Source organism: Rana temporaria, chromosome 3, assembly GCF_905171775.1.
Source record: "Rana temporaria chromosome 3, aRanTem1.1, whole genome shotgun sequence".
NCBI lineage: Eukaryota > Metazoa > Chordata > Amphibia > Anura > Ranidae > Rana > Rana temporaria.
In genome coordinates this window covers 118,289,552-118,315,484 of record NC_053491.1, presented here as the reverse complement: position 1 = coordinate 118,315,484, position 25,933 = coordinate 118,289,552, and the positions used below count along the sequence as shown (strand labels likewise).

General features: G+C 41.0%; 1 protein-coding gene across 1 annotated transcript in view; it reads right to left on the bottom strand.

The window, feature by feature from the left end:
- The window catches only part of EXOC4 (exocyst complex component 4), a 534,668-nt gene that overhangs the window by 280,920 nt on the left and 227,815 nt on the right, over window positions 1-25,933 (bottom strand). The window contains exon 10 of the mRNA XM_040343312.1: window positions 25,173-25,266. Coding sequence (XP_040199246.1) covers window positions 25,173-25,266 — 94 coding nt within the window. The remainder of the gene's footprint in view (window positions 1-25,172; window positions 25,267-25,933) is intronic.

Sequence of the window (25,933 nt, the reverse complement as noted above, 5' to 3'; positions counted from 1 at the left end):
CATGTCTTCACCATGTCCTTATACTTTTCCTTGTCCGATTATTGATGTTTGCCCCAAGCATGTTTGAATCCACTGTTGACTGACTCGCTGCCTCTGCTTGAAATCTAGTCCAAGCATCAACTATACTTTTGTAAATTAACACAGTGGAACCTCAGATTACGAGCATAATCCATTCCAGGAGAATGCTCGTAATCCAAAGTATTTGCATATCAAAGAGAGTTTCCCCATTAAAGTCAATGGAAACAAAAATGATTTGTTCCGCATTGACTTCAGTGACATGCAATACCACTTGCGGCCAGAGGTGGGGGGCGCTGGAGAAACGGTCGGAAAGGCCCGAGGACACCTCGGAAAGACTCAGCTTCCAAGGTTTGCCAGGGTCTGTCGAGCTGTCCTCGGGCCTTTCTGTGCATTTCCAAACAGTGCCATCGGCTGCGATCGGCGCCGCTTGGCTCCCGCACCCCCCACCTCAGGCCAAACGCTGTACTACACACCGCTTTGGCCTGAATCATGCTCAATTTATGAGACAACACTCGCAAACAGAGTTAGGATTTTTTTTAAATACAGTGCTCGTATTGCAAACTGCTCATTAACAACATTACTCGCAATCCGAGGTTCCACTGTACTCTCTAAGATTAGTTCTGAACTTTCCTCTTGATAGTTTGAGGTCATGTCCTGGTGTTCTTGATCTTAGCTTCATATTGAAAATGCTGCCCTTCTGAACCTTATTTACTCCACTGATGTATTTAAAGGTTTCAATCATGTCTCCCCTTTCTCTTTTCTCTAGACTGTACAAATTAAGCTCCTGAAGTCTCTCCTGATGTTTTAATCTCAGACTTTTCACTATATTTATGTCTCTGGACATGTTCTATCTTATCAATATCTTTTTGTAAGTGAGGTCTCCAGAACTGAAGACAACATTCAAAATGAGGCATCACCAAAGCCGGTCACAGACCCACTGAACCAGCTGAGATCCGAACCATGTACAGGCAGGCTGAATATGGTTCAGCTGATTGATCAACCAGCCTTTTGGATTTTACATGCGATTACTGCTAGTTGCTGTTATAGCTGCTAGTAATAATCACTGTGGTCTCTTTGCAGGGATGGCTCTCCCTGCCCCCCAGAGAAGGGAACACAGTGGCTCAGCAGAAGGAATCCCCCCATTAACACTGGCTGTTTTAATGGGGGGAATTAAGCGATTTTCTTTCCTGCCGCAGGAAAGGAAAATCGCTCTATGGCTGTCTTAAAGATCTTTTGCAATTATCTGAAATGAGTACCCCCAAATCTTTTACCTCTGTAGTGCTGGCCAACACTGTAGTCCCAGTATTGTATTAAGGTTTTCTTTTTCCCCAAGTTCAATATTTAACATTTAGAAATGCCAAATTGCAGTTCCCACTGCTTTCAATCATCTTTCAGCAATGCGAAATCATGTTACAGACACCTCCAGGTATATCAACCCTATTACCCACTTTTGTGTCATCAGCAAAAATACATACCTTACCCACCAAACCATTAGTTATATCACTTACATATAGATTTTATAGAGCAAGACAGAGTATAGAGCCTTCTGGTACATCACTAGGGACTGGTCTTTCTTCCCAATGAACTTCATTTACAGCCACACACTGATATCTATCCTTTAGCCAACTGCATATCCACTGAACTACCCAATGGTTAAATCCTAGTGTTTACAACTTCATCTGCTGCCACTAGTAACCTCTTCTTTGGAGAAAGCTAGCTTAGTGGCCGCCATGCTAATCCTTTCAATATTCTATTAGGCCGAGTACACACGTGTGTGGCGCAAATACCGTGCGAGATAAAAAGTTTTCTCTAGGGTTTTTGCTAAAAAAGCATATATAATGTTTTGGGGTTCTATGTAATTGTCTAGCAAATAAATGATGATTTTTACATGTAGGAGAGAAATGTCAGAATTGGCCTGGGTGCTCCAGAACGCCTGAAGGTGCTCCCTGCATGTTGGGCCTCTGTATGTGGCCACGCTGTGTAAAAGTCTCACACATGTGGTATCACCATACTCGGGAGTAAGAGCAAAATGTGTTTTGGGGTGTAATTTGTGCTATGCATATGCTGTGTGTGAGAAATAACATGCTTATATGACAGTTTAGTGAAAAAAAAAAAAAAATCTTGATTTTGCAAAGAATTGTGGGAAAAAATTACAACTTCAAAAAACTCAGCATGCCTCTTTCTAAATACATTGGAATGTCTTCTTTCCAAAAAGGGGTCATTTTTGGGGGGTATTTGTACTTTTCTGGCATGTTAGGGTCTCAAGAAATGAGAAAGGCCGTCGGTACTTCAGGTGTGGTCAATTTTCAGATATTGGCACCATAGCTTGTGGATTCTATAACTTTCACAAAGACCAAATAATATACACCAGTTTGTACTTATTTTTACCAAAGATATGTAGCAGTATAAATTTTGCCCAAAATTTATGAAGAAAAATGACAAAATTGCTAAAATTTATAACATTAAAATTATTTTTCTCTTATAGCCCCCCAAAAAGAAACAACTGTGATTAAATACCACCAAAAGAAAGCTCTATTTGTGTGAAAAAAAGAAAAAAATAATAATTTGGGTACAATGTTGTATGAGTAATTGTCATTCAATATGTGAGAACCGAAAGCTGAAAATTGGTCTGGTTATTAAGGAGGTTTAAGTGCCCAGTGGTTAACAGAAATTAGTAATTCTTCTTTCAGATGGATATCAAGTTATCAATAATGGCAGCTTCAATATTTACAACCAATGCAAACTGCCACACTTCTGGGCGCTGTGCCGCCACCTTCTTTGTGATGACATCAGGAGGCCGGCTGTCTCTTCCAGGTCCTATAAACTGACCTCCTGATGATGCTGTAACGTGCGTACGCAGTGGGTTATACACAGCCCTGAAGCCTCCTGGGATCCCTGATGTGGCTATCCCAGGAGGCTTTGACTGGGGGATGTCATTCTGGCACAGGCCAGGAAGGCGGAATGCTTTGACTGTTTCACTGAAAAAAGGATTCCCCCACAGGTTCAAAACAAAGGGCCAGATTCACGTAGATGAGCGGCGGCGTAACGTATCGTAGATACGTTACAACGCCGCAAGTTTTCATCGCAAGTGCCCGATTCACCAAGCACTTGCGATGAAAACCTACCTAGGCGGCCTCTGGCGCAAGGCGGGCCAATTCAAAAGGGGCGTGTGCCATTTAAATTAGGCGCGCTCCCGTGCCGGACCTACTGCGCATGCTCCGTTTCGTAATTCCCGTCATGCTTTGCGCGCCGTGACGTCATTTTTTCGAATGGCGACGCGTGTAGCGTAATTCCGTATTCCCGGACGGCTTACGCAAATGACGTTCATTTTTAAATTTCGACGCGGGAACGACGGCCATACTTTATACAGCAATACGATTGCTGCGTAAAGTTAAGGCACAAAAAAAAAACGACTATCTTTGCGCCGGGAAACTAGACTAGCGGCGACGTAGCGAACGCGAAAATCCGTCGGGAATCGCCGTAACTCCTAATTTTCATACCCGACGCTGGTTTACGACGCGAACTCCCCCCAGCGGCGGCCGCGGTATTGCATCCTAAGATCCGACAGTGTAAAACAATTACACCTGTCGGATCTTCTGGCTATCTATGTGTAACTGATTCTATTAATCAGTCGCATAGATAGTCTGAGGCCCCGTACACACGACCAGTTTCCTCGGCAGAATTCAGCTTCCGACCGAGTTTCTGGCTGAATTCTGCCGAGAAACCCGGCCGTGTGTACACTTTCGGCCGAGGAAGCCGACGAGGAGCTCGGCGAGGAAATAGAGAACATGTTCTCTATTTCCTCGTTGTTCTATGGGAGCTCTCGTCCCGCCGAGCTCCTCGGCGGCTTCAGGGCTGAACTGGCCGAGGAACTCGATGTGTTTGGCACGTCGAGTTCCTCGGCCGTGTGTACGAGGCTTTAGAGATACAATGTCGTATCAGGAGATAAGTCGTATCTCGTCTGTGAATTTGGCCCAAAATGCTTACTTTACATTGTTACTGAAAAAGTGAAGAAAGTAGAAAGGCAAGAATAGCATTTAACCCTTTTCTAGCACAGTACCCTACACAACAGAAACTTCCTTCTCCGATTTGTCTCTCATTAAATGTATTAATACTGCTTCCCATTTGGGTAAACAGGGCTAAGTACACTTGTGTAATCCGCTACTGAAATTTATTTGCATGTATTCCTTAATGATGTACAAGTTTGAATTAAATGGCTTATCTTCATGCTTTGTTTTATGGTGGCATTCTCTTCTTTTCTTGATACTATGAATTCTCACAAATATCTCCTCAAGAATAATTTGACTAGCTGTACTTTGTTTTACACTGTTTGAAAATAATTTAATAAAAACCTTTAAAATTTCTAGTTAATTGACCAAGTGTTGTGCACAAAACTGCTATGCACTATCTTGGAAAATCAAAAATGTAAACATTTATGCAAAGAAAATGCTAATGCAAAAGCTTTATCATTGTTAGTTCAGTTTGATCTGAATGACATATTTGCTGCCTGTGAATTGGCACATTAGGCATTCTTATCGCCTATTTTCTCAATGCAGGAATCCTGTGGTGGCCAGACTAACAAAATGAAGCATGGGGACTGCAGTCCTGTTGTTTTTAATAGATGTGCCTAATGGACTCTAAAATACAACTCAAGATATTGTTGCAGCATCTGAGTCATTGTTCACCATCACGCAATGTGTAGAGCATACAATAAAGTAAAGGGGACCCCAGCAGGGCTGTCACAATAGTGGGTGGCCATTGATAATTAAAAACAAATGTTCTTGCATACTAAATTATGACCTACCATTGTGTTAGGAATGCTAGACAGGCTCCTAAAATTTTTGCAGCCGTTCTTCTGAAAGTAACAAAAATTCTTGCAGCCGCAGTCAGCTTGCTGCTCCTATCTGTAGCCACCAACTATCTGGTCTCTTCCTAGAATGTAAGGCTGGCCATACACTATACAATTTTCTTATTCGATTTCCTTTGGATTTACCTTTAACCACTTCCATACAGGGCACTTATACACCTTCCTGCCCAGACCAATTTTCAGCTTTCAGCGCTGTTGCACTTTGAATGACAATTGCGCGGTCATGCTACACTGTACCCAAACTTAATTTTTTATAATTTTGTTCCCACAAATAGAGCTTTCTTTTGGTGGTGTTTGATCACCTCTGGGATTTTTATTGTCTGCTAAAAAAAAAAATAATAAGACCAAAAATTTTGAAAAACAAATGCTTTTTTTGTTTCCGTTACAAAACTTTGTAAATAAGTAAGTTTTCTCCTTCACTGATGGGCACTGATGGGGCTGCACTGACAGGCACTGATAAGGAGGCACTGATGGACACCGATGAGGTGGAATTGATGGGCACTAATATGCAGCATGGATGGGGCACTGATGGGCAGGACGGATGGGCACTGATAGTTGGCACGGATAGGCATGGATGGGCACTGATACGTGGCATGGATGTACTGTATTATATTTTACTTATGGATGCCAATGAGTGCTAATCAATGCCTGCCAATCAGTGATTGGCATCCATTGTGGGCACTGATTGGCATCCCTGGTGGTCTAGGGTGGCATACCTGGTGGTGAGCCCTGGTGGTCTGGTGGCATCCCTGGTGGTCTAGTGGCATCCCTGGTGGTATAGTGTGGGGAATCCCCGGGGGGGCTGTGCTGATAATCGATCAGCACAAACCCCCCCCCCCCCCGTCAGAGGAGCAGCCGATCGGCTCTCCTCTACTCGCGTCTGACAGACGCGAGTGAGGAAAAGCCGATAACCGGCTCTCCTTGTTTACATCGTGATCAGCCGTGATTGGACACGGCTGATCACATGGTAAAGAGTCTCTGTCAGAGACTCTCTACTTGGATCGGTGCTGCGGGGTGTCAGACTGACACCCTGCAACAACGATCGCCGCAATGCGCGCCCCCGGGGGCTCAATATCCTGAGAACGTCATATGACGTCCAGTCAGGATATTGAAACCACTTTGCCACCATCAATTTGTAATAGGGCGGGCGGCAAGTGGTTAACCATGTAGTGCAAGGGCCTACCTGATTGCATACTAATTAAAAGTGTTTAGGTTTGACCTCATATTATATGGTTTTGGTAAACCTAAAGTAAATCTGTACAGGCAAATTGTATAATGTATGGCCACCTTAGTATTCCCCCCTACACGGTCAGCAACACCCATCCACTTTCAATGGCAAGTAGCAGTGAGTATCCTTCATAGACAGTGGCTTGGTGATGCCCGTTTCACGTACTCTGCCCTCAAATTGTAATCATTAACCGCTTGCCGCCTGCAGATATACGTCTGCAGCATGGCACGGGCAGGCAAAAGGACGTACCTGTAGGTCCCCTCTAAGAAGCGGTAGTTGCAGGCGCGCGCCGCGATCTCCGTGAGCGCGCCCGCGTGTCCACGAGGACTTGATCGCTGTGGGCATACCCGCGATCGTCTCACGGAGAGATAGAACAGGGAGATGTTAGTGTAAACACAAAATCTCCCCGTTCTGCCTAGTGACACCGTCACTGATCGTGTTCCCTGTCATCGGGAACACGATCAGTGATGTGCCACAGGAAGCCACGCCCCCCTACAGTAAGAATCACTCCTTCAAGAACACTTAACCCCTACAGCGCCACCTAGTGGTTAACCCCTTCACTGCCAGTGTCATTGTCACAGTAACCAGTGCATTTTTATAGCACCGATCGCTGTAAAAATTACAATGGTCGCAAAAATGTGTCAAAAGTGTCCGGATGTGTCCGCCATAGTATCGCAGTCACAATAAAAATCGCAGATAGCCGCCATTACTAGTAAAAAAAAAATATATTAATAAAAATGCTATAAAACTATCCCCTATTTTGTAGACGCTATACGTTTTGTGCAAACCAATCAATGAACGCCAATTTGCGCTGTTTTTTTTGCCAAAAATAAGTAGAATACGTATCAGCCAAAACGAGGTAAAAAAAAAAAAATTCTATATCTTTTTTGGGGATATTTATTATCGCAAAAAGTAAAAAATCTATTTTTTTTTTCAAAATGATCACTTTATTTAAAGTTTACAGCGCAAAAAAAAAAAAAACGCAGAGGTGATTAAATACCACCAAAAGAAAGCTCTATTTGTGGGGAAAAAAGGACATCAATTTTTTTTAGGAGCCACGTAGCACGACCACGCAATTGTCAGTTAAAGGGACGCAGTGCCAAATCGCAAAAAGTGGCCTGGTCATTTAGCAACACAATTGTTCAGGGCTTAAGTGGTTAAAATATTTTCAGTGTAATGCAACACATTATAAAGTGGCTTTCGAATGTTGATGTTGTGACATCTGTGGAGCTGAACTCAGCAAATGCAATGTGCAGAAATATTCAGACCCATTACAACCCACAGTTGAAACTTTAGGTAGGATCACAAAATAGTTATAATTGAATGACAAGCATCAAGGGATTGCTCCTCAGACACAAGAAATGGAAACTGTGAATCACTTGGTTATTCTTCAGCATTACAAAAAATGTATGCAATAAATAAAAGCTTGGTAAATGCATTGTATAGCTGTTAAACTCCCTGCTTACTTGCACACGGTTATAAAAACCGTCTGGTGAGTTTTTCAGGTGGCGTGTTTTTATGCGATAGCGCTGTACATGACCTGGTTAGGTGACTTGGGAGCACAGCTGTGAACCACTCTTGCCCTGGGACATCCCATAACCACATTCCTATTTCACCGAGATCCAGAACAAGCTGTCACATCTCATTCTGCCGAGGCAGCACTGAGAACATTAGCTTTGGGATGGATTTTGAAGGCTGTTGGAGACAAACTCATCCTTCTATTTAATGATAAAAATGGCAGTGACATGCCAAGTGTGATATGACATTGTGCTTCCCCTGTCAGCATTGCAGGGGGGCCCGCTGGGAGGCTTTAAAAAAAAAAAAAAAGAGAGAGAGACAAAGACAAGTAGTGTTTCAGACATGAGAGCAGACACCAGGAAGCAAACAGGCATGTCTTACAAAGCAGCAGTCCTCCGTGTGCTATATAACGAAGATCACTGATGAGCTGTGACAGAGAACCCTCTCAGCGAGCAGTCCAGAAAAAGAAGACCTAAATTAATTTTACTTTCAATCAGTGGCGGCTGGTGCTCAAATATTTTTTTTTGGGGGGGGGGGGGGCGCAAACAGACTGAAAAATTAAAAAAAAAATCCCCCCCATCAATTGCAGCCTCATTGTGTCCATAAAACGCAGCCACTGTACCATCAAACACAGCCACTGTGCCCCAAATGCTGCCAAGTCTCCATCAAGGCTTGCTCATGCCGCATCCGATGAGCTGCGCTGTCAATGGATCAACACATGCCCAGTGTTAATTTTGTTGTCAAATTTTCGATTGAGTTTTAGTCAGTCTTTTGATTAAAATGTCATATTAGTTTTAGTTGCATTTTAGCCATTTGAATTGTTTTAGTTTTCATCATATTTTTGTCAACTAAAATCTCCAGTACCAGTGTTAATTATCTAAAATATACCGTATTTTTCGCCGTATAAGACGCACCGGAATATAAGACGCACCCAATTTTAAAGGAGGAAAATCTAGAAAAAAAATATTCTGAACCAAATACTGTAGTAAAATATTTGCCCCCCACTCGTCATCACCATCACACCACCCCCACATTAGTAATAGCCAGTAACATTGCCCCCACATAATAATAGCCAGTAACAGTGCCCCCACATAATAATAGCCAGTAACAGTGCCCCCACATAATAATAGCCAGTAACATTGCCCCCACATAATAATAGCCAGTAACATTGCCCCCACATAATAATAGCCAGTAACATTGCCCCCACATAATAGCCAGTAACATTGCTCCCACATAATAGCCAGTAACATAGCCCCCACATAGTAGCCAGTAACATTGCCCCCACATAGTAGCCAGTAACATTGCCCCCACATAGTAGCCAGTAACATTGCCCCCACATAGTAGCCAGTAACATTGCCCCCACATAGTAGCCAGTAACATTGCCCCCACATAGTAGCCAGTAACATTGCCCCCACATACCGGAGTAGCCAGTAACATTGCCCCCACATACCGGAGTAGCCAGTAACATTGCCCCCACATAGTAGCCAGTAACATTGCCCCCACATACCGTAGTAGCCAGTAACATTGCCCCCACATAGTAGCCAGTAACATTGCCCCCAACTCACTGTTGCAGATCGCTGTGGTAGGAATAGAAGATCCCACGCGAGCCCTCTGCTCTGCGCGCACCACCGCTGCCGCCGGGTGTACCAAAATGGCCGACCGCTCCGGAGCTAGGCCAATGCCGCGGCCTTTCCTAAGACCGCGGCGGCGGTGCGCTCCGCGGATCGGTGAGTCAAAAAAGGTATATTCGTCGTATAAGACGCGCCAACTTTTCCCCCCCAGTTTTGGGGAAGAAAAAGTGCGTCTTATAAGGCGAAAAATACGGTATTTGTTGACAAAATTATCACTTAATGCTGCATCTGGGTGGCAGGTGACGGTGGCAAGTGACACACTGCATCTGGCGGCAGGCGACGTTGGCAAGTGACACGCTGCATCTGGTGGAAGGCGACGGTGGCAAGTGACATGCTCCATCTGGTGGCAAGTAATAAGCTCAGGGTTCCCACTGATTCTGCATTATGGTGAGTTGAACTATTTCATTATATATTACAATGTAGTAAAGCAAATAATGTGATTTGATCATCCTGACACCATGAGATGATTTCAGTGATAGCAACAACCATTCATTCGACAAATCACTCCCACTGCTAAACTCCCCATAAACCAGAGACTACACCCCCCCCCCCCTTGGCTATATTGTCCCTGAATGGTAATTTGGAAACGTGGTCTCCCTACCAGGTGGCAGGATTCCTCCAGCCCGCTCTGATGCCCCATACAAAGGCGCATCGCTTCCCTCAGATGCATCCCAAACTTAATCTGTATTCATGTCCATATCCATATTGCGTATAGTTTATATACTGTTTTTGTGCATGTTTGCAAAATTAAAAGTGGGTTGGTCTGGATGAAGTCCAGGGCCACATTTTTGTCCCAGTCCAGCCCTGCTAACAGACTATAAATCAATGCAGACTCTATAGTACATTGTAGTGCATAGATAGCGCATGTATCACATGTATTGTAAGCACTCTACTACTTTTTTGTAGCACCCATTCATTCTCTGGTGTTTAAAACACCAGTGGCCCTGGTACATGGGGGACCTCCATGGGGGCGATTTGGGGCTCGGTGGCTGTGGTGCATTTTGCAGAACCATCCTACCCAGGCAGATACAACACCTGAGCCTCTGCATAGTATTACATGGTCTTACCTTACCTTGATTGTCCGAGGTGGAAGGTACCATGTAAGAATGTGTATATTTTCTGTTATGTGATCTATACCTATTTCCATCACAATGTCATTCTAAATATTAATAGAATACTGTTGAATATATGCATCTCCTTTCTGCATTTTTCTCCTAACTGCATTTTTGGACACGCAGTTTTGATGTGTTTTTTTATGGGTTTTTTGCAATTTTTTTTTTTTTAAGAAAACTGCCCTCTTCTATTTTCCACTCTCAAATCACACACCTATTGCTTAAAAACACTTGCTGTGCTGAGGCATTTTTAAGCTGACGCCTGACGCTCCTAAAAGTGACAGGAAAAATGCCCTGTGTGCATAATGCCTAAAAAGTATATTACCAAGTGTATCAAAATGTAACTCGATTCTGACCCATCCATGTAGTAAAACTGTTATTAAAACATTTCTAAATGTAAATTCTTTCCCTAATGATGTTATGGTGGTCATTGGGGAAGATTTACTAAAAACATAATGTGCATGGTAGCCAATCAGCTTGTAATTTCAGATTGTTCAGTTAAGATTTGACAAAAAAAAACAAACATGGAAGCTGATTGGTTTATCTGCAGAGCTGCACCAGACTTTACACTCTCAAGTTTTAGTAAATCAACCCCAAATACCACCATAGCATAATATGGGGAATAATTTACTTTTAGAGGTGTTTTAATAGCAGTTTTACTGCACAGATGGGTTAGAATAGGGTTATTTAAAAAATATATATATACACTTGGGAACTACGTTTTATTGTGAAACATATGGAAAACTGTGTACATATGGAAAACTGCAGTGGCATGAATCTCTAGCATCTACTAAAAACTAATATCAGTTTTAACAGGACTGATTATTTAAAGTGTTACTAAAGTCACAACAGTAAAATCAATATGTATATGAAGTAAAACATACAAGTTATACTCACTGTGGAACCTAAGGGGTTAATCAACTGCATTGTGTAAAAATATGGTTTGATCCTCTTTTCTCTAATTCTCCCCTTCTTGCATTGTCTCCAAAACATGTCTGTATAAGACAGAGTTACTGGAGTCAGGCTGCACATGCTCAGTTTGGTGTGTATTGCTAGAGGTTTTTTTTTTCCTTTTTCTTCGGATAGTGCATGTGATCAGCACTGTACAGACACAAGGGTCCTGCATCCGGATAGGACAGCCAATACAGTATGAAAACAAGCTTTAACCAGGCACTGATAGAAGTCACAAGACTCCTATATATTGCAGATGAGAAAATGTTTTTAGCAGTTTATATTTACTAAAATTATTGCATTTCCATGTTCTGGGTACTGTGGGAGACCAGATATAGTGAATGCAGGGTCCCGGGTTAAGTAACACTTTAACATATGCCCTTTCTGCACATATAACAAACTATAACTAAATAATCAAGATGATCACTAAATTAGGCATTTTGGTGGAACACAAGTAATTGTTTATGGAACTCATTTATGTGCTGAATGGTATTGAAATGACCATAATATTTCACTTCACAAATGAATTAGGCCCCCACCCCCTGTGCAACTACATTCACTTGATTAAAAAAAAAATACATTATAATAAGTAGGAATAATTTTGTTATTCCATTTAACTCCAATCTAAACCCTGATTTCCATGGGATGTGAATAAGTGATTCTAGGGTAGGGTGAAGTAGCGAAATATTAAAGTATTTCCATGTTTAGAAAAAAAGTGCTATGAATTCCAGGAACAAATCCCCCAGATAAATGTATTACTATATACAGGAACACATTTCATAAGCATTCTATTTACTCTCATCTATATGACAATATTTATGTGCATTTCTGACACACGACTTGGACTTTTAATGTGGTACAGCACCCTTGGCTGAACGCAATGAATGCGGGTTAAATAAAACCATTAAAACGCAAAACGCTTCCCTGATACAACACAAAGGTCAGCACTTTTCTCGTAAAGACAATGGAAAGTCATATAAAATAAAGAGCTGCAATCCTAGTAATGGCTACTAACTCCCCCATATCACAGGTGCTGGATGAGGTTCTCCAAACCTCTGCACTGGGAATAACCGCTCCATTTCATTTACAATGATTAAATAAAAGTGGACCATAAAACAGACAAGAGCTAGCAGGGAAAATTTGTAATGTTGTACTAAACTGAACAAACATTCATATCATTTTACGACCAACAATAATATCATAAATATAATTTGTGAGGTCAGAATAATCGCAAGGAATACGCTTCCTGCATGCAATGAACAGTTCAAGCAAGCCAGTTGACTTTTACATTCCCTTGGCTGTGGAGGCAGAACACAGACATTACTGTAACATTGCCTAGTCTGTTTATTAATACTGGACACAGACACTTGTTTACTTACAATCACATTAGGCTAAAATTAGGAAAAAGCTCATGGTATGTTGGGGTCAATTCACTAATGTTTACCACATGGGATAACATGGTCACGTGACAAATTTGCACAAATTATTGATTATGTTGTATTTACCACAAAATGAAAAATGTGCCAATAAATATTGTCAAAAAAAAAATGTGGTAAGCACTCAAGTCCAATCCAAAAATAGAACAGAGAGAAAAAAAATGCAATGTTTATCATCAGGGTTTTGCTAGCATTCTCACATGTGGTATTTGTCAAAAACAGAACCCAATAGCTGATTGCCAAGAAGTGGGCCGGAAAGCAAACCGCTGAGTCCTTAACAACGGATGACTCATCAGCTGTCAGTGGGTTCCCTAAAACAGCGTGGGGTCCCCCCAATGCATACCAGGCCTTTCGGGTTTGGTATAAATTTTAATCTAATTTAATTTTAGGTAACGCTATGCTCAAAAAAAAGTAGGGAAAAAAAAAACAGCATGGGATCCCCACCAAAATCCATCCATACCAGACCCTTATCTGAGCATGCAGCCTGCAAGTCAGGAAAGAGGGGGGGTTGAGCGATTGATTAATTGATGGCATGTTTTTCTTAAGATTCAGCTGTCAGCTGGGAACCGTCATTCGTTCTTAAGGACGCAGCAGCCGGCTTCCCAGCCTGCTCCTTAGCAACCAGCTCAATGCAGTAGATTACCGCATGAAAAGAAATGTGGTAATTACAGCTCAATAGAACACATTTTATATTGATTAATTACAGCAACCTTTTTAGTGAATTGCATTTTCAAAACCGATTTACTGCAAGCGCTATTATTATTGGCCGTTATTTAGCAGGTTAGTGAATTGACCCCATTATCATACATGGTTTAAGTATTTCTGATGATATAATAGGATCATTTTCCCCCAGTATGGTAATATAATAAGCATGACCCTACCTAGGAATTGGTGGTTTGGTTAAAAAAAAATTGCAGCAAATGTAATCATCTATATTGACAGCTTAAAGCATTTGTTAACCCCCCCCAAAAATAATAATAATACAGATCATGTTCCCTTAAATCATGTTATACAGTACAGCGCTTGTGCTGTGTCATTTGGACCCCCAAATCACCTGAAATACGTGGCTGATCTTGCCTAGCTATGCCCTACTCTCTGCAAACATACCACGATAATCATGGCTGCTGAGCCCCTGACATTGTGGTCCATTTGCGTGCCTCCGTCACCCGCAGCCTGCTCTTCTGTGTCCTTCTCTCCCCTTCCCTACCCTTTCTGCATCATTATAAGAAGTTTCCCTGTGCCTGTGTTCTGTAAAAATACTGCATGATTCTACCTGTATGAGCTCCGCTCCCGCCGCTCAGCTGATTGCCAGCGGCTCTGCGCTCTCTCTCCTCTCTCCATCTCCTCCCTGGCTGACATTGGCGGGAGGGCTCGTCTCCAACCACTGAAACTATAAGCCGGAGACGGAACAGAGAAGAGAAATCAGCTGAGCGCTCGGAGTAAAGCTCATACAGGTAGAATTGTGCAGTTTTTTTTTTAATAAAACACAGGCTCAGGGAAACGTCTTATAATGGTTCAGAGAGAATGGGCTGATGTAATAGAAGTGGGTTAACAACCACTTTAAATATACAGACAGCCCTGTGCTCCTGATTAAAGCATGCCATACATGGATTGAAATTCAGCCGCTTCAGTATTTTTTCCACTCGATCAGTGCCACAAGCTACAGCTGGCAGCACTGATCAGTGTATTCTGATGGCTGGGAAATAATGTTTGTATAGTTTGTTTTAGACAAAGAATAAGGGTCATTTCACATGGACGGACTGATCGGGTCTGTCTGTCAGTTTTTAAGGAGGACCCGGATCGGACCATCCACTGCCATCTATGAAGAGGTGAATGTAAACAGACATGTGTCCGTTTAAACCTGCCAACATCCTATCCAGTCTGCTAGAAACAGACGGATAGAGGATACATTCCCCATCCTTATGGCGGATCAGATCGGATTACAGTTGAATGTAAACGGACAGGCGGTCCATTTACAAGCAACTGCCCATAAAGGGAAGCTGGCTCTAAGCAGAGAGGCCACAGGCCTGTTAACTGCCTGCTCAGTGGGGATCAGCAGAGAGATCCTCCGCTGAGCAGGCGGATCCACAGGCGTGTGAAAGACCCTTAACCTCCCTAGCGGTATGATTATTTCAGATTTTAGGTGCTGAAAGCGGTACCATTATTTGCAAGGAAATTTGGCATTTTATACTGTAGGCCTGTAATTGTTAGGAATAACTCACTTAAATCTGACCAAACAAGAGTCTAGTAGGCATACCGGGTATGATTTTTTTTTAAAAACAAAATCATAAATTATAATATAGGAAATAATTATAACAAATAATATAATTATAATAAAAATTATTCAATAATGTGATCAACTCAAAATAACTGAAATTTGCTCAGTTGCAGAATTGTCGCGGTCATTATTTTTTTTTTTTTTATGACGAATTTCCCCACAAATCACTAATGCACAATTCTGCAAGTGATTATAATTTATTATCGCTGTTTTCTAGCTGCTCTAAAACAATTTTTGACATAAAGGGACACTTTTGGTTGCTATGGACAATCTACAGTTTGCAGGCAGAAAGAACAGTTTTTATTATATAAAAGAACATGTAGGACACTGGGCAGACCACTAGGGACAAGGGGGGTGTGTTTTTTTACATAAAGTACTGTAGTCTATAAGATTACAGTATACTGTATGTAAGGTGTTTACCTTTTTGAATTTGGCGCCGTTCTCCGCCCCCGTGCGTCGTAACGTCGCAGGGAACAGAGATCGGCGGCACACAGAGGTACTGTGTGAATCGAGCGAGCACCCGCTCGCTCACACAGCGTGGTGGCATCGCTGGATCCAGGGCCAAGGTAAGAAAACCATGCTTGTGGATTCAGCGAGGTGAGCCCGAGTCTGACTCTGGGTTACCGATCGCAGCAAAAAAATGTAACCCCGAGTCAGACTCGGGAATACCGCCAAGGGGGTTAAAAAAAAAAATTAAATCAGTTTTTATCCTATTATTATTGTAAGTATCCCCACTAAGGCTGAGAATTCTGTACTTTTTCTGCCATGTTACTGGGGGAAAGTGGAGAAGATGAGGGCGAGGACCCACCAAGGCATTACTGAGATAGCAGAGGAAGCTAGGGAAAATCTGCCCTATGAAGACACATACCACAATAAAACCCAGCAAACATTCCCTTCTCTACTCCATCCAAAACCTCTACCTTTGCTGTACTATTCACAATTTGTGCTAAGCATAGTTGCCATGTCATCACTGCTGTACTGTTAATTGCACAGCAAAAGATGGGGCGGAAGCACAACACAGACACTGTTCCAATGCAGCAGGGAGCAGGCTGTACACTTCTCTCAATGGAAGTTGCAGAGAGCTCCAATGGTAAGAAAAATATTAGAAATGTAAAATGTGTTTAAAAAAAAAAACTCATTGGCATTAGTTTCACTTGTTTTCCTTTTTAGTAAGTTTTAAAAAATACTTGAAATAAAAATAATATTGAAAGGTACACAAAAAAGTGAATATGAGTTCAGAAACAAAAAATGCATATCACATGTAAAGATGTGTACGAGAATTTTTTTTTACTTTTAGAACCCCCTTAATTTTCAATCTTTTATTAAATATACACCATGCATTCTTCAAGTTATAGGATCAAATTCTCCAGTATTCAGCGCCTGTTAGCACATCTGTCTCCCTGGGGCACTGTTTGCACAGTGTGCTGATGATAACATGCTGTCTGATTTTAGACACAAAAGGACAAAGACAAATTTACAAACTTGGATTTTGACTGATCAGATGTTGCACTTCTTTTGACAACCTGTCTCTTACTAATGTATCACATATTAGTTTTCGGAGTTTGAAGTAGAGCAAGTGATTTTAGGCTCTGTCATCAGGATTGAGTAGAGCTACCTTAATATTTTTAGAAGTTGTCATCACTGATTAAATACATACTGCGCAAAACTGTTAGACAGGGCAAAGTACTAATGTAGCAAATGTATTACAAAATAAATAAATAAAATACAGTACGTAGAATAAACAAGTACTAACCTCTTTCAAACAAATTTAATTCTGAAACACATTAACAGCTCCGGTGCTAGTGAGTGAAATAGGAGAGCATCTGTTAACTTCCTTTTGACCAAAGCCCAATGTTGGCTTTGGCCAATAACTTTAGACCTGGCGGTCTATGTGGAATTTGATGACTTAGAGTGGCATAAACGAGAATGGGTGAAAGTATATGAAGATTTTACCGCCTTTTTTGTGGAAATCCAGCTGGTCTGGGCGAAGAGGAAAGACCCCAGCCAGGCTCAGAGATCAAAGGTCAAGCAAGTCCAGTGGCCTTCCTTGTCGCTTGGAATACTTACTATTGGAAGTGTCTATTGATACCATCTGGCTGGTTTCCTATTGAATGGTTCCATATTGAATATTCTCCATAAGAGTGCCTAAGAGTTTCATTGACCTGTCTAATATTGGAGTCGTTTTGGATTCTGGACACCAGTACCCTATAAGCTTGATCGACCTGATAAGTGTATACTTACTTGGGTCTGATCCCTCTGGTAAGCCTCTCATCATTATTACCTGGTGGTGGACCTTCTATCATTTTTTTTCGATTACAGTCACTTTCAGTTGGATTGCTTTGAGACTTTTGCAGACTTTAATCAGCATATTTACACTGTGTTTAGTGGACTGTATGAGCACCTACAGTGTTTTTATTCTACTTGCTACAAGATTTATTCACACAATCTTTCTCAATCTTTTATACATATTTTTTTAGCACTACACTTATTTTTTTTGTTTGAATAACTTTATCATTACCTATTACACCAAGGAATACAAACATTTTTTTTCTTTTTTGAAGGGGAGATCAAAGATTACTTACTTTTGGTGGTACGGAATTTAAACAATTATTTAATTTACTCTTTAAACCCCCCCCCCCCCCCCCCAAAAAAAAATATGCTTTTTCTAGTTGGACAGCAATAATAAAAAAAAAAAAAAAAGGCCAGTGTCACTCTAGATACAAAATACTTTTTTGTATTTTCCATATTTGCTACAGCTGAGAAGCTCCTGATCTGCTATTACAGCTGGAGAAAATTGTCAAGTAAGGCTAGATACAAACTAGTGCAGTGCGATTTTGATTACATTATCAATGTCATTTTGGAGGGCAGCTGCAGTGCGACTTGGTGCGTATTTCATACGTTTTTAACCCACCAGCGTCCTAACAACTAGCAGGAATGAGCCATCGGTTGTTAAAGCGCGATTCCACTTTTGTTTAGATAACATTCAATCAAAATATGACTTGTGTCGCAATTGTATAGGCTAAATTATTTTTTCTTTATTTGCTTTTTTCCTCACGAAAGTGGAGTTACCCTTTAAGGAGCCAGGATACCCGCCGACAGCAGAATGTATACAAAGGGCATTTTAAAAAAAATGGTGAGATTCCCCCCCAAAACTATACCAGACCCTTATCGAAGCATGCAGCCAGTCAGGCCAGCAAAGGGTGGGGATTTGCATGCACCTCCCCCTCCTGAACAATACCATGCAACATGCCCTCAACAATAGGGGGGGGGGCACTTGTTCGTAAGGACAAGGGCCTCTCCCTCCACCTAAAGGTCTGGTATAGATTTTGGGGAAGATCTCAGTCCATTTGTTTTGCGTAAGGGTCCCCTTAAAGGTTATACCAGACCATAAGTGCAAAACTGAGATGTCAATTTTGGCTATGCTGACCATAAAAAAAGCAAAGCATTGTGTTACAAAGCAAAACTCCTAGCTAAAAAGTCTCTAGAACTGCCAAGACTCACAAGCCGTGTAATTATCATAAAGCCCTGACATCACTAACAGTGACGCTAAACTAGTTCAGCTTCAATGTTCCACAATTAGAATTCAGCAAAATAATCACAAGAATAGCTGAATCAAGAGAATATTTTAAGACGGTTTCTTTAACAGATTCCCCATAGCCATGATGTTTCTACACACTAATTTTCATGAGCTGTCCAGTGCTGAAAATAGCTGCGCCTTGCTTTTCCTTTCAGGCTACATTTCCCTGCTAATTACATACTGATACTAATAAAATGTGGCTGATATTTAAACAAGCATTGTACTATTACCGAACTGCAATTCAGAGCCTGTTAGTCTCACTGCCAGTCTTAACCATCGCCCAGTCAGATAACTCCCTTGATGCGGCCCTACATCTGTAACTAAATGCTCAGTAAAACATATGTCTGATCATTACTACCCTCCAGAGCCAAGCATTTGAGTGCCATGATAAGAAAGTGTCTGCCACTGGAAAAGCCAAGCAATATTCTAGCTTTTTATTCAGTCTGAGGCTATTGAATACACTTGCAGTCAAAACAAAAAGTATTAATCAAAAAAATTATAAAATAAAATAATAAAGTTGCACAACACTCAAAGTGGTTATAAAGCTTCATTTTTAATAAATTAAAATAATAAACCTGTTCTACTTTGCTGCTCTTGCAATCATATAGAGCGGCCCCAAACTCAATTTCTGGAGTCCCACGCTGGCGAATCTGGTTTCTTCTATTCTTTGTGTGCCACCATGGGAAGCCGATTACTAGGTTTCCCAAATATTTTCTTATGTCTGTACCCACCTTTAGAAAACACCAGACTTGATGACGTATTCCAAACAGAATATGAAAATTTGGAGTCAAAAACACAGCAACAACCAACAGGGGAAATTAATAACTAAAGTACTGTAAATCTACAGAACAATTTTTATAGTTTAAGGAAGGATTAAAACCCTGCTCTATGTCACCAATGAGGAACATTACAACATTACTATATTTGTCCTAGTGTTCGTGGTCAACTGGGTCAGCAATGGAGAGAAAATCTTCCAGTTGAACACCTGTAATAAGAGGATCTATTTCTACCTTTCGTGAAGATTTATCCTCTCACTGTTGTGTCTTGAGGCAGGAAAATGCCCCTCAAGAGGAAAGAACTCACCAATGGGACAGAAAAAAAAACTATACTCTATCCAAAACTTCAAGTGGAACTAAATCCATCAATTAATCCATTTCCCAAAACAGTTACATCCAAGGCATACATAACTGTTAAATTTCTCCATTCATTCAGCGATTCCTTGGCTGTAAAGCATCAGAGGGTTTTAATTTTGCTTTGAAGGAAAAAAAGTTTTGGTTTTAGATATACTTTAAAAAGTGTTCAACTTTTCAGAAAAAAATGAACCCCTTCCAGTCCCTGCTGCATTGACCTCCCGTGAGAGACTTGGTTTTATCCTCCAGGCAACCTGATGCAGCAGACCTTAGATTCAGACGGATCAGAGCAGTTATGACTGGCCAGTGCTGGCATGTGACCAATTAGAACCTCTCTAATCCATCCTGGCATCACTAGAGAAAGACAAATCTGATTTTCAAACCTCAGGACCACTGCACTTGGATGGTGAAATGGAATCACCCATTGAGGTGAACTTGGACCAGTGGGGGGGTCAAGGTGGGGTAGGAGTAGGGAATTAAAAAGTGAACCAACAACAAATTCATACCACATCCTTTATAAAGGTAGCTCTGGCACACATGCAAATAACTGGATTCTATAAATCTACTGCACATTCTGATGACCGTAAACAACTGAACATGAAACGTTAAAGCACTGTGGTCCCAAGTTACATATATACAATGATCAATGCATTCACAAATTAAAAAAATTAAAAACTTTACTTTGAAATAACAAAATAATAATAATAATAATAATAATAATAATAATAATAATATGTGTTCACCAAGAAACAGTAGCTCCCTCTTGATTACGCAAATACTTGAATTGCAATTTCATTGTTAACCCTCAATACATGCATTTCTGTCCATTTTACTGAATTATACAGACAGAAAATATTGTATTTTAGCAGATCAATTTTGTGCTTTCCATAGAGACGCTTAGTTCTGAGGGTTTATTAAAGGTCAGAGTAAACGGGAACAAACTCATCAAGGACTTGAGTGAAACTTTAAAATGAGTGACTTGTTGTCAGGAGCACTTCACAAGAGTGTGCTGGTGACTGCCGCATTGTTCAAAATCAGGAGAAATTAAATTTAATTTCACCTTTCTAGCTCAACCTCTGACCATGCTTTGACTCCATCAGATCAAAATAGAAGCTTAATCATTTTTCCTTCCCTCTCTTGGTCTCTCTTTCCCTCTCTGTGCTGACCTCAAAAGCACCAGCAGCATGCTTCAGCTAAATTGTCCGCTGAAAGCATGTTACTGAGATCAATATAAGAATTCACAGCACATGACGTACAGTAATAAATGGGTCACCAACATGACACTAGTAAAGAGCCTACTAAACCTAGGTTTTAATTCCTCAAGCTCTACACAGGAAACACAAGCAACAGGTAAATAAAACAGCAGAAGAAGATGAGACAATTACTTTGATTAATTAGCTTATCAGTTATTGATTATAAATGTGTTTAGTTTAGCATTTAAAAAACACCTATTCTGTAGATAGGCAGTGCTTTGCTTTTATGTCCTAATATGCCCTGCAAACATGAAAGAAAGAAGCTTTCTGCTAGAGACAAAAGAAAATAAGATTTGTTTTAGTTACCATCTCTAAACTCAGATTGATGCAGTAAAGTACAGGACATGGGTGTCTCAAAGTGACCCTAAAATAATCCCACTCCCAGCTAGCCTCAGTTTTGTAGCAAGCAAATAGGAGATCATACGAACAGAAGGTTGCACCTTAGACCAGAAACGAGTATTGGAGGAAGCTTGGGCATCCACCATTTAGAACTTATCAAATGTCAACACAACAGACCAAGTTTCGGCCACTTTTAATTTTGACATCAAATTTCAATTTAGTTTAATCATAGGCTTTTGACTAAAATGCCATTTTAGTTTTAGTCATATGTTAGTCATCTGAATATTTTTTTTTTAGTTCAATCATTTTGATTACATTTTTTTTGCATATAGCAGAGAATGTAAAAAAACAAACAAGAAGTTATGAAATAAAGGCGAACAGTACATTGCACATTTTTAACCGGTCTATATTTAAATAAAATATATATTTGTATATCCTTGGATCATAACAATTTATTTCTCATCCCTTCATGAGTATTTACTGCACCGTAAAAATCCCTTAAATCAACATAGTATATCATACATGGATCCTGAATTATTTTAGTTTAAGTCTTATTTTTGGTCAACTAAAATCTGCAGTACATTTTAGTCAACAAAATTATCCAGTACCCACCTGAACTTCTACTTTCCTTAGAGCTCGGCCTGTCTTTTAAAGTCCCTGCCCACTGACTTTATTGGCAAGCTGTGCTGGCTGAGAGACACAGGCTCCCTCCTTCTGCCTGCTGCCTAGGAGTTCTGGAACAATGCTCTGCAAACGACAGAAGAGGAGCGCTTCCATCGGAATTGTGTCTGTCTGGATGTAACACGATGAATGTTTCCCCTCCAAGCAAGGTAACAGTGCTTAGCACTGTGTCAAGCAACAGCCTCCCCTACTCTAGGTAGTTGCATTTGGGTGGGAGAATTTTGGGGAATGATTTGTGTGGTTTGAGTTTTTGTTGTATAATGAAATAATCAATAAAAAACTATTTGATAAAGAAAGAAAGAAAGAAAGAAAGAAAGAAAGAAAGAAAGAAAGAAAGAAAGAGCCTCCCGAGACTGTCCAGTTCTCTGCCTTGTGCACTTCCTCACTCACTTTTACTTACCAATCCCCACTTACAGGTCACCTCCCTATCCCCAAAGTAAAATGCATCCTGTCCTGCGCACTCCCTTTATCCCATTTTCTTCCCCATCCCCACTTGCAGCCTGGCATTAAGGCCCATAGAGATTACAGTTTTTTAGGGGGGGTTTCTAACGAATTGGCGGCGGACGTGTGCAAATATGCAGCCTCTCTGCTCCTGGTCCTTAGTGCAGAGGGGCTGCATATTTGTGTGAATTGCCCTCAATACACTTGTGCCGAAAGCGCACACACAGTTACCGTCGCCTAACCAAAAGGTTTCATGCCATGTGACCGCCGTGACAGCCAATCATGGCGGTCACATGATCTTAAGCTGCGTCCCAGCTTCCAGCATCATAAACCTCTTAAAGGGCCGGTATGTGCCAGTGTCAAGAGGTTAATATTTTAAAGTTGAACTTCTGTCAAAAAGCAATATTTTTGTTTGTTTTTATGAAACTTGATTTTGTTTTCTAAAGACATTATATCACAACGACTAAATCTTTGTCTGTAGCACATGTTCAAACCTTAATAATTAAAATAATAACATGTTATTAGATTTTTACTCCAGGAGTATATAATGAGTTCGGAAATTCTAGAGAAATGCTTAAATAATGCATTACAATTTAAATAAACCCATTATATTTTAGTTGACTAAACAAAAATTGGAATTGATTTTGGTCATAGTTTTCATCAATTGACTTCATTCTAATTTTATTTTTGTTTAGTTTACGTCACAGAAAACATGCAGCTGACGAAAACTAGAACGGAAATATTTTCAATAAAGATATTAACACTGGGGGCAGCCTTATAAATCAAAGAAGCAGATGACGTATGTTGAAAAGCCCATAAAGCACCAACATATTTGGCAAAATGTGCTTTAAAAGAGAAGTACAGCTCGTTTGGCTGTACTTCTCCTGTGAATCACAGAAGTGCAGTTCGTTCTGCACTCCTGTTACCCGTTTTCAGCAGCCAGCGGAATGAAACTCGCCATCGGCTGATGTCACAGACTCTGTCCAGGCTGGGGCGAAATCACATCAATGAAGTCGGGATCCACCCACACGCCTGGACCGGCACCCAGCTCAGCCTCTCAGCGAGCTGTCCCCACCACAGCTTAGTGCTCGAATAAACGAGCAGGGGCAGGGCAGAGAACAGTGACTGACAGTCACCAGCTCTCTGCTCAGGGAGCCCTGAGAACTGAGCAATCAGCAGTGTTTGAACGCTCGGTTATCCGAGTCTTAGAGCCAGCAGGGGAACATATGCAGCATTGAACTGATGCTGCATCCACCTAGGTAAGTGCGATAAAAAAAAAAAAAAAAAGAGGGAAAAAAGAAAAAAAATCTTAACAGGCAAAGGAAGAACCCCCACTTTCAAAGTATAGGCTATAACATATCTGATCTGTGTAGCCATGCTAAAGCAAAAGGCATGGAGACCATGGTGGAACCTTCATGAAGCACATCGATTTCCTAAAAGTGGCGGAAGCTGAGAGCGTTCACTGCATCCACATAGTGGAGACAATTTTATCTAAGACGTTTCTGCGCAAGACATAAGAAAGGGAAGACAATATTCTGAGGAAGGAAGAGACAACATTCGGGAAGAAGGATGCCTTTGGCTTCAGGACAACATTGCCTTTGTGCAACACTATGAAACACTCCTTACAGAATAAGGCAGCGGAGATCACCTCCTCGCAGAAGTGATAGCCACAATAAAGGTGACCTTAAGGGTAAAGTCAGACAAAGGGATACCCCTAATTAGTTCAAAAGGTGGTTCCTAAAGAGCCAGGAAAACTAAAAGGAAAGAAGTAAGCCACTCCCTGAAAAAATAATTAAAGTGGTTGTTAACCCACTCTAACATCTTTATACTATCCGCACTGTCTCCTAATCCTGTGTCCCCAGTGTGCATTTTCATAACAAAAATGCAGTATAAAACTAATTTCAGAGCACTGCTCGCCGCTCACATGACCGGCCGGCTATCTCCTTTCCCTGTCTGACAGCTGCAGCGGGCGGGGCCGAGATTTCCTCGCTGACGTCAGTCGGGAGGGGAAAAGTAGCGAGCCGGTCGGTCACGTGAGCGTCGCTCTGAAACTAGGAATATACTGCATTTTTTTTAATCACACACACTGAGGACACAGGATTAGGAGACAGCATGAATAGTATAAATGTAGATGTTACTCCAGCAGCAGGAGAATGCAGACGATGAAGGCAAACTGACCTGGCCAGTTAGAAGTAGTTCTGTTCCTCCATATGCCTTATGTTGGTGGCAGTCAAAATTTAAAAAAGGATGAGTTAATAAAAAAAAAAAAACTCACCTCCCGACTGTAGCATTGGTCTTATGCTGCAGTCGTCGAGAACTGAGCAATCACATGACCGCTGATTGCTCAGTTCTCGGTCTGGAGCACTGGGCTGTGGAGGGGGCAGGAGGCTATTAGCAACGCTCCGACAGGCTGAGCCAGCTGCCGGTCAGACATCTGGATGGATCCTAACATTATTGTCGGGATCCTTCAAAAGCCTGGACTGGCTCTGTGATGTGGGCCAACAACAGGTTTTAGCCTGGGTCACAGGAAAGCACAAATAAATGCACTCATGTGACCCAGAATAGATGTTTGGCAAACAACGTTTTGGTCATACTCCTTTTAGGGAAACCTGTATCATGTAATGTACAATAAGAAAATAAAACTCTTGTTCCTGTAGACACCTTTAGTGATCCTGCATATTAAGAGCACTACATGATAATAAATGAGCCTACCTGAGCAAAGGATGGAATATGATTGTGATGTTCCTGGCTCCTGGCTTGCAGACAAATCTAGCTCCCCCACCCATTAAATTGTCATCATGGGCACCTGTGTAAAATAGAAGTAAAAATGTTAAGGATAAAAAGGAATATACATTTCCTAAATATGAAGTATTATTTATTATGGTTTAATAAAAATATTTTTGTGGTTTTATACATTAAGTACAGCTCTGAACCTGATAACGTACGTAATAATAATAAAGATAATTAAATAAAAGCCGTCTATAATCAAGCTCATGTACTGGTTAGCCATATCCATCATCTAAACAGCATCACTCCTGTTGATGTGATAGTTGCAACAGATTATATCCAAAATAAATAAATAAATGGATCTAAAATGTATCCAATTCTATAATGGGTGTATTGGACTGTTACACAAATACAGTATATATATAAAAATAAATAAAAAACACAGTTTCATTATAGCAAAATTATAACAAATAAAACAGATAGGCTGAGGGCTTGTTCATACTAGAACAAACAGCAAATTTAAGACACAGTGGGTGTACAATCTGCTGTGGGGGTCAATATATTTCTAAAGCCCAAACACAGAGCATTTGCTAACACCAAATTGCATGGGTACCATAGTGCCATGTGATCTGGTGCTGTGCGTTTTTTTAAAAGTAGTGCATTCAATACTTTTTGTGTGATCCAAAGTGATTTCAGCCCAAACAAATGAATAACCTCACAGGAATTGTATAGGATTGCAGACAGTG